General features: G+C 42.3%; 1 protein-coding gene across 1 annotated transcript; it reads left to right on the top strand.

Moving 5' to 3' along the window:
- The first annotated feature begins 5,871 nt into the window (after positions 1-5,871).
- LOC115575042 (serotonin N-acetyltransferase-like) lies at positions 5,872-8,295 on the top strand. The gene is made up of 4 exons (XM_030406813.1): positions 5,872-5,987; positions 6,469-6,718; positions 7,056-7,210; positions 7,321-8,295. Exons 1-4 carry the CDS (start codon positions 5,892-5,894, stop codon positions 7,681-7,683), a joined length of 864 nt encoding a protein of 287 aa, XP_030262673.1. The 5' UTR covers positions 5,872-5,891; the 3' UTR covers positions 7,684-8,295.
- The last annotated feature ends 1,343 nt before the right edge of the window (positions 8,296-9,638 follow it).

Below are 9,638 nucleotides of genomic sequence, written 5' to 3'. Positions count from 1 at the left end.
CACTGTTCTCATAAGTCGCCTGTTTACATTCAGAAGTCAGTGCCCGGGATATATTCAGTGTGCCTTACCCCTCCTTGTCAGGCTGCAGGGCTGTTTAATTCAACTTCCATCATCAATGAGCATCACAGACTTCAGTAACATGAACAGGAGATGAGCTGTATCACAGATAGGAGTGCTTTTCTTTAAGAAAAAAATGCACACGAATTGCACATGATTAAAAAAAACAGTATTAAGGACCAGTATTTAGCGGTTTAAAATGCTTCCAAATGCAAAAGTAATAGCATTGTAGTACTTGAAAGGAGCAGATCAAGATGAGAGAAAAAGAGCCTCTGACTATATTTTTTCATCAGTCTACAGTATACAGTCTGTCCATCATATGACTCAGTTTAGTTATATAAGAAGTAACTGTAACTAGATAGTATTTTTCCAATCCTATGCGAGGATTGTTTGCTTGCATACAGATATAGAAACTGTAAGCTGCCTTGTTGCCTCAGTGCCACAAGGCAGCTGACAGTCATGGTCAGCTAGTCCACAAAGATGCCGTTTAGATTTTATGAGTTGTTAGTCGTCGGTTCATGATGTCATCCATTTTCAGCTTTGGCAAGAAGATGATGCCAATCAGCATGACAGCAATCACACACACTTTCTTTTCAAACATTGGGCATTTTGACTAAAGAAACTGGGGACTGAAGGCTTCATGAGGTGTCTCAGGGATGAGTCTACACGCCACCAGGACCTCCAAAGCATCAGAAAAAGGTTTGGGAAAGAAATGTGTCTTTATATCCCAGGTTGCTCGTTCCACTCGTCTGCGTGTCCTGATGTCAAGCCGATGACCTGCAGAGCGATTGGATTTGATTTGATGAATTATGCATGTCACCTTGCTTGGAGTGTTGACCATTAATGTTAGGGGAATGGTGGGAATTGAGGTTAGTCAGGGTTAGGCTGTACACAAGGATTGAGGTCAATATAAAGTCCAGACAAGGATAGCTGTGTAAACGTGTGTGTGTGTGTGTGTGTGTGTGTGTGTGTGTGTGAGAGAGAGAGAGATTCAGTTAAAGGCAAACTAAAATAGACAATAAGTCCAATAAATTAAATACTAGTGGTGTAAAGTAACCAAGTATGTTTTTAGAAGTACTGCTGCTGTAACAAAATAATTTCCCAGTCTGGGATCATTAAAGTAATTCTATCTATCTGCAATCCATTTTATGCTACTTTGTACATCACCTCAGACGCAAGTATTGTAGTGATCAGGCTGTTCTCAGAGGAAAACAAGGTATCCAGAAAACAGTTTATAGCTATAAGATGACAGGGTCCGCCAAATATAAACAAAGTAAAGTACGGTATGAAAATGTGTCGTCTTTAAGGTCAAACAGTCAATTCAGTAACGAAGGCAATTAAAGTGAGTTTGTTGATTTAGTTTGTTATGGCATTAAAGAGGTCTTAATTTCCAGGTTCATACTTTTATATGGGGGTCCTAGTAGCATAGGTTTAAATTTAAATTTTAAATTTTAAATTTTCAAAGAAAACATTGTTTTTCTCATATGGTGCATCGCTTCACTATCCCTTTACACACTGTGTCTTGAACATGGCATTTTAGTTACCGAGTGAGACATCTTGACTCTGTTCATGCGCATCACTTAACACGACAAGAAAGGGAGTGTGATACAAAATAACACCGATACAGCTGCTAATGTCAGGCGTGTTCGTTTATTTGAGAGAAGACAAACTAAGACGTACTTTTTACCATTTATTTAGAATTGTATTATTAAGTAAAGCTTAATATCAAGGACTTCCTCTGTTTGAAAAATCGCAGGCAGCAGAGCTGTTAACTGCAAACAATCTCCCAGAAAAAGATGCACAATTTCAGTCTGCAATGCAAACAATTAGATAAGGTGAATAACTTTCATTGGTCAAACAGGTCAAAAGAGGCGGGGAGGAACCGTGGTTTAGACTTAGCCCTCCCATCGTGGGTGCACGAGCTGGTCCCAGCTCCTTGGCAACACGACACCTTCACTTCCTGAAGACAACACCCTGTTGAGAAAAAAACGTCCCTCTTCTATCCAATCCCTCCTTTCACCCCAACTAGGTGTGAATACTAAAATAGTAGTGTGAAATCAAACAGTGTAAGTGATGTATCAGCATGCAAAAACAACAAGATAAGTATAATTGTTTTGTCATTACTTTGTTCTTTTTAAAATGTATTGATTTATACATATATATATTTTCATTTCATCTTGACATTTAATAATCGAAACTACACCAAAATCATAACATCTAATGATCAAAATCATATCTACCAAAAATAAAAGTAGTAAAATAAAACTAGTTTAAAAAACTCAATTCCCCTTATTTAAGATCGGGATTTTAAATGGGTACAACTTGTGGAGGTAATCCTCCTTAGGCAAGTATAGTGAACACTAGATTAGCAGTTACTTAATCATCTTCATGAAACACTTACACATGACCAGTAGTAGCAGTAGGTCTTTACACGCGACTGTTTAAGGCCCAATTTAATGAACATGTAACCTGTCGTGGAAGGGGGAAAACAGGGGAGGGAGGAAACACATACAACATTTAGCAGCAATCATAAGGTCAACATGTCATCCATGATAACATGAATGACCTTTCCAGAGGCAGTCAGGGTAATGTTAATCAGAGTTAATCAGTTGTGTGTACTTATTTCAAATTCAACACAATAACAGTTGTTGCAGTCGGACGTAAAAAGTACATCCATGTAATCTAAGAGGGTACCATCAAAAGAGGGAGAACTATTATCAGAGTTACCACTATAAGGCAAGCAATAGTTTTCCGGAGACCACAGAAGTCTCCCCACAAGGGCGGCAGCAGGCAAAGTTTTAGCAGTCAAATTAGAAATCTATTCTTTGGTGCCTGCAGCCTGAGTTTTCAAATCAATTCTAATCTCGCTTAAAGCACGAGACGGTGGTGAGGCTGGTACACAATGTGTCAGGTGGTGCCAATTAGCTCCTGTTTTGCCTTTTACACGGACTGCATGTGAGGTGCGTTCAATTACCCCACATGGTCCTGTCCACCTAGGTTCAGACCACTTTCTCTTGTGGACCTTTACCTGTACCCAGTCTCCCACACTTACAGCAGGAGTCTTCAGTTGAGTTGTCTCTGGCTCTCCCTCCGCACTCTGCACCTGTTTGCACAAAGCTCGAGTCATGTTAGTCAGAGCAGTTGTATAGTTGTCGCGGTCAATTTGCCACAGATCCAGAGCGGGGAGGTGTCCCCCCTCTCTCGGTGGGCCTGGCATAGGACGGCCTGTCAGCAACTCATGAGGACACAAGTGTGTTTTGCTGTGAGGAGAATTTCATCTTCACTAAGGTTTTCCTGCTCATGTTCACTACCCATTCATATTGAATTGTGTGCATAAAGTTGAGAAATCTTGTACCTTTTTTTCAGTACATATTTGAGCTACTCTTTGAAGTGAAGCCCTACATTTATTCATTCGTAGTCCTTGCACTTCTTACACTCAGTTACATACTTCTTTCAGATTGTGGCATCTGATTGGCATGGGGGACACGCCCTCCTCCTCCTCCTCCTCCTCCTCCTCCTCCTCCGTTCATCATCCCTCCTCTGCAGGGAGATGTTTGCGCCTGATGACCTCCCTGCCACTGTTGATTCTGTTGATTGTTTGGACAGTCTCTTACAAAGTGGTTGGTTCCTCTACAGGCATAGCATTGTCTGTTGTACCGGAATCTTCCTCTTCCTGTCATTTGACCTCCTCTTCCTCCATAACCCCAACTGTTTCCATTTGTTGGTTGCGTCCTCATGTCGTAGTAAAAACCTGGTTGCCCATTGGGGGGTCCTGTGGAGCCAGCCGGTGGTTGAGCTGCCAGTGCTGCCCGGACTGCCTCTGTGATAGCCGTCTGCATATCGTCAGGGCCCGATGTAGAGGAGCTGACCAACTTCTGCTTATTTTTTGCTTTTTGTTGAGCTTTTTTTTTTCAGAGATTTGCTGCTTCAGCAGTGCTGCTCTCAGTCGCTCCATTTCTTCTTTTTCTGTTGTCTTCTTTTTGTTGTAAGATCACCGCCAGTGGATTATGTGCTCCCTCCATTCTGCATCGGGTTTAGCAGTCAGGCCAACTACACCTTCCAACTTCTCTTGGAAAAAGATGCACAATTTCAGTCTGCAACGCAAACAATTAGATAAGGTGAATAACTTTCATTGGTCAAACAGATCAAAAGAGGCGGGGAGGAACCGTTGAGAAAAAAACGTCCCTCTCCCGTCTGCCTGTTCATGCTCATCTTCACATGTGCTTCGGCTCTTGTTTAAGTTTCTCAGCGTACTCCCTAAAGCACACCTCAGTGACTCTGAGTGAAACAAGTGTCATCTCTTGGCCTTCGTCTCCTCAGTGAATGTGGCTGTGTTCTCTCTCATACCCTGGCTTGTCTCTGTATGTATTAGCCCTTCATAAAAAGGACTAACACTTTCGACCTATCTCATTTGTCAACAGGAGATATACAACTCTTTTAATAATGCAGATGATTGGTGAAACACAATTTAAGAATACAGTTCATTGGTCCATAGCAATTAAATGACAGTGTCTTAGACTTCACACTGGTGCCTGGCAGTGATAGTCACTAGGGGTGTGCCAAAATATCGATTCTACGATATATTGCGATATTTCGTCTTGAGGTACGTTATCGATACACTGGTGCCAAATATCGATATTTAAAAATGTAAAAAAATAAAATTAAAATAAAAATAACTATTTTTTTTTTTTTTTTTTTTTTTTTTACTTTTTTTTTTTGGCCCACCACCCCTCTTCGGAGGACAGCTTTATCTTTATTCAAACATAGGTATACAACCAAATAAAATTAAAAAAATGGTTTAAGTAGCTCTGAAACCCACACATATAGATATTTAATGATAGTTGTAGTCAGTATGTGTGTTAAGAAGAGACACTGTGCAATATACTCTTTGTTTACTTGACTATCATTCATGTGAAATTGATTGACAATGTTTTGTAATTCCTGTGAAATGATTCAGTGCAGTCAATAAATTCTGAATTTCTTCAGTGACACAGATATTGTGATGTATCGTGGATGAAATTTTTTTCAATATATCGATTATCGCAGAATCACTGTATCGTGTTATTATCGTTATCGTGGGCAAAATATCGTGATAGTATCGTATCGCGAGGTACCTGGTGATACCCAGCCCTAATAGTCACAGTGCCTTGGACTCAAAAACAGATGCATGAATCAGACAGGGGTTTATGTGCACAGTAATTTATGGTCAAGTGGATCATCAGTGCAGTCCTAACAGTAACCATGGCTATGTTTTATAATATTCACATATATGTGTTTTCTGGGAGAGAGATTAACTGCCTGTGGCGTGGACTTTGGGCCTTTTCACTTTGCAGATCTTTTCCACGCACAAAAATGCTACATAACACAATACTGGAAAGGAGAAACCTCAAAGTGCATAATATGTCCTCTTTCAAAAAAAAAGATCTGTCAATGAAGATCTTTATCTCCTGATTAAAGTTCCCCTCTAAACGAGTGAGTGATTCCCATTTTTTTGGTCTTGTAACAACTTAAATACATTTTGGGCACATTTCAGATGTGAGTAATTTTCACCAAAGAGACAATTTTTTTACACTCTGTGGGATGTATCAGTGTTAAAAATCTAGTAATGTAACATTACAATCTTCCATCCTTGATGCACACAAACAATCACTCTCAATCACTGTAATCTCCGGTGCTGGATCACAAACGGTCCGACTGTTTGTTGGTGAAAACAAACAGCGAGGTGAGAGCGTTCACTCTGTCAGAGAGGAGATAAGGGGCCTCTAATGCGCAGAGTTGTGGAAACAACTCCTGTAATCCTTCATCATGTGACTCATAGTAATAATCACTTGATAATGAAGAGAGACGTCTGTGGTGGTGAGACAGAGGCAGAGGAGCAGAGCCGGTCAGACAACAGAGCCTCCCTCACACAAACACCTCAGCATCCACAGGTAAGTGTCACTGCAGCTTTGTGAGTGTGTTGGACAAGTGACACCAGAGTGTGTGTTCAGTGTTCAGCCTGTGTTTTTTAAGATTGTTTTATCCACGTTATTGGCAATGAATCAACATTATTCTATAAACTGTGCCACTGATTTGTTGTTATGCCTTGGACTTTAGATTATTATGAACATTTATTGGCACTTCTCTCAGTCAAACTCAACTTTTAGAAACTGCTGCTGTCACAAGCCTGCTATCAATGGGCAGGAGGTGGTGCTTCACAGCAAATCATTTATTATTATCAACAGTCAATTCGTTTTAGAGACAAAAACCAATGGATGCAGTTAATTGTACGGTTGATCTTAATGGACACGCACTGTTGTGACCTTCAGTCTTTCACTGACATCATATATTCAAATGCAAATGAGCTGGTGAATCACAGCCGGCAGAGCTGTCCTATAAAACGGGGCACAAACCATCCGCTTGTCCTCGCAGGGCCCAGAGGTGATCCTGCCGAGCGGGAGAGGAGACAGGAGACAAGACCCGACGATTTTTTGGGGGGGAGACAGAGAGAGAGTTTCAAACCATATGATGTCAGTAGTTGGCGCGCAGCCTTTCATCAAACCAATGCAGCCAGCACCTTCTGTTTCGCCTGGTATCCAGAGGAGACACACACTGCCCGCCAGCGAGGTCCGGCCGCTCAACACGCAGGATGCCATAAGCGTCTTTGAGATCGAGCGTGAAGGTAAGTGACCTGTCTTATCACACAGTCGTATGTTGACAAACCCGCTCTCAAGTGATGCAAAGTGAAAAGACGCATTACGCAGATAGAGGGCTGTGCGTAAAACCATTTCTGGCATCGACGGATCTAATTATCTTTTTAGCAATAATGCAGCCTCTAGTTAGATTTCCGTTTTATTCACATTTTAGAGAGGCAATGTTAAATCTATACGTCTATATTAAACACCCAGCTCAACGTGTGCTGAGCAGTTTGCGCCGCCTTTGGTGTGCGTAAAAGCAGTGCCAAACTACTTTTGCGCACGCCCATCTCACACTTTCCCCCCTCTCTGTGTCTCTCTCAGCTTTTATCTCAGTGTCAGGTGAGTGTCCCCTCCACCTGGATGAGGTGCGTCACTTCCTCACGCTGTGTCCAGAGCTGTCCATGGGCTGGTTCGAGGAGGGCCGGCTGGTGGCTTTTATCATCGGCTCTCTGTGGGACCAGGACAGACTCACCACAGTAAGACACCATGTACCATTCCATCTCATTACTAACTTCCGCAAAAGAAAAAAAAAAAATAATAATCAGCGTGTGATCAGTAATTCTGATCTCCAACTCCTCTGCCCCAGGACGCGCTGACTCTCCACAAGCCCCGCGGCTCCACCGTCCACATCCACGTCCTCGCCGTCCACCGCACCTTCAGGCAGCAGGGCAAAGGTCCCATCCTGATGTGGCGCTACCTGCAGTACCTCCGCTGCCTGCCCAATGTGCGCCGAGCGGTGCTGATGTGCGAGGACTTCCTCATTCCCTTCTACCGCAAGTCCGGCTTCAAGGTGCTGGGCCGCTGCGCCATCACCGTGGCCAGCATGACCTTCACGGAGATGTGGTACCCCATCAGCGGCCACGCGTACATGAGGCGCAACAGTGAGGCGATCCGTTTCCCTCAGCATCCCCTGACCCTGCCGCTGACAAAGACTGACGAGCATGTATGACTGTCTGTGCCGTGAGCTGCGCACAGGCTGTGTTTGATTTCAAATCAGTGTCGTATCCTGTAGGACATGTTGGGGTTTTGCTCTGTTTTGTTGGATTTTTGTTTCCTCCGATCTGCTCCTGAAACTCTGTGTGAAATCCTCTTCAAACAAGAATGTACTATACTGTAATGTGATGTATGATACTTTGCGTAATCAAGTTTATTTTCATAGACTCTATCCTGTGTCTACCAAGTAAATTAGTGTGTTTAAAGTGTTCCAACAACTCTGTAGTCAGAGTTACTTTGGTGGCGTGTTGTTGTTGTGTTAGACACTTGGATGTGTTGCTTCCTGCTCAGCACCGTCATGGACTTCCCACAACTATGGACTGACGTCAGCCTGCAGGCTTTAGCCGCTCAACCGCAGCTCCTCCAGCTCTATTAGTGGGCTTTAGCTGTTGTAAACGTCGGAGGATTTAGAAAAGGGATTCACTCATCATTAAGTCTGCACATCCAGTGACCTGACTTAGATTTTGGTGAGATAGGACTTTGTATTGTATTGTGTTTGTGTCGTGGTTGTGTCTGTTGCAGTATCAATTTCAATAAAATGTTTTCTACTGTTTTCTAAGATGAAAAATGTATGTTTTTTGATTTGATTTGTCCTCCCCAAGATGTTTTAACTTTCCCCTTGAATACCTCATTTTGTTCGCCACGAGAGTGTGTTTGCTCTGTCCGTCTCCACACTGGTACCTGCAACCGGACCTCCTCTGGCCAGCCAGTGGGAACCTTCACGCTCTTGAATGGAGCTTTAATCCATGACTTGACTCATGTTTAATCCACTAAGGTGCCAAGGGCAAACTGGGCACCTAGTGGTCACTTCAAAAATGACCCAGATGTCCAGTTGGCATCAGCACAGCTTGAGCAGGACAAAGATGTTTAAAGTCTGATGCAAATTTAATCTCATCGTCATCCGCTCCTACCCTGTGCCCAAAGCCAAACGGAAGAAGCCTTTGACACAATGCCTTATGGGTGTTAGTGGGAGTCTCCACTGAAACTCAGACTGACGCTGACAGTGAAAAATTGCCACATCTTCACCGCATTTTACACATTGTACACCCCTGACAACAGATGTGGTATCCTGGCATATGAACAAGTGCAGTTAAACAAAATTAGAATCAAACTTAACAAATAGATATGATGTAGGAAATAGCTGAATTATTATCAAAAGTTTAAAAAACCACGAGTTTGAGGTGTCAACTGATGTTTTCTCTCAGGGCTTGAAACTCCGTCAGGTTGTGTGTTGTTTCGTGAACCTCGCTGGTCAAGTGGACTTTTGGAGGTTTTCTTTGGCGATGAAGAATGAAGGGACATTTTCCTCGACAGACAGGAGTCTGCAGACTGAAGATGGCTTGCAGCATGTTTGGTCTCAAGCTGATGCGGCCAGCTGGCATCTTTGCACAGTTGGCTGTCTGAGATTCACTGGAGTTTATTTCTTCTGTCGCACACACTAATTAAGTTCCACATTTCCCAATTGGTTTCTGCCAAAGTTGCTTGTTTCTCGCTTAACCTGAATGACGAGTGTGTGAGCTTCACTCTCTCCCTCCTTGGTGTGTGTGTGTGTGCGTGTGTTTTTTTGTTCTTCTTTTTTGTGCTCATGCTAGTGGACCAGTTCTGTGACAGTTAGGGGGTTTGTGTAGTATTGTGCGGAGTTGGTCAGTGCCTGGATGAGGATGCGTTGTGTTTATTATCGTGATCATACTTTGCTCTGATGTTTATTTGCTTTCTCTACAGTATAACAATATACACTATACAATACTGACGTATACAGAAAGATATCATTTAAAAGATAATATAGTTATATTCAAAATACATATTAATATATGTAAGGAGTCCATATATATAATTGACAATACATTACAATATAATGCTTCAATAATATTTTTGATATATTTTGATAATAGATAGATAGATAGATAGATA

Source organism: Sparus aurata, chromosome 23 (genome assembly GCF_900880675.1).
Source record: "Sparus aurata chromosome 23, fSpaAur1.1, whole genome shotgun sequence".
NCBI classification, from domain to species: domain Eukaryota; kingdom Metazoa; phylum Chordata; class Actinopteri; order Spariformes; family Sparidae; genus Sparus; species Sparus aurata.
The sequence above is the reverse complement of the archived record's forward strand: the minus strand, read 5'-3'. Positions and strand labels throughout refer to the sequence as shown.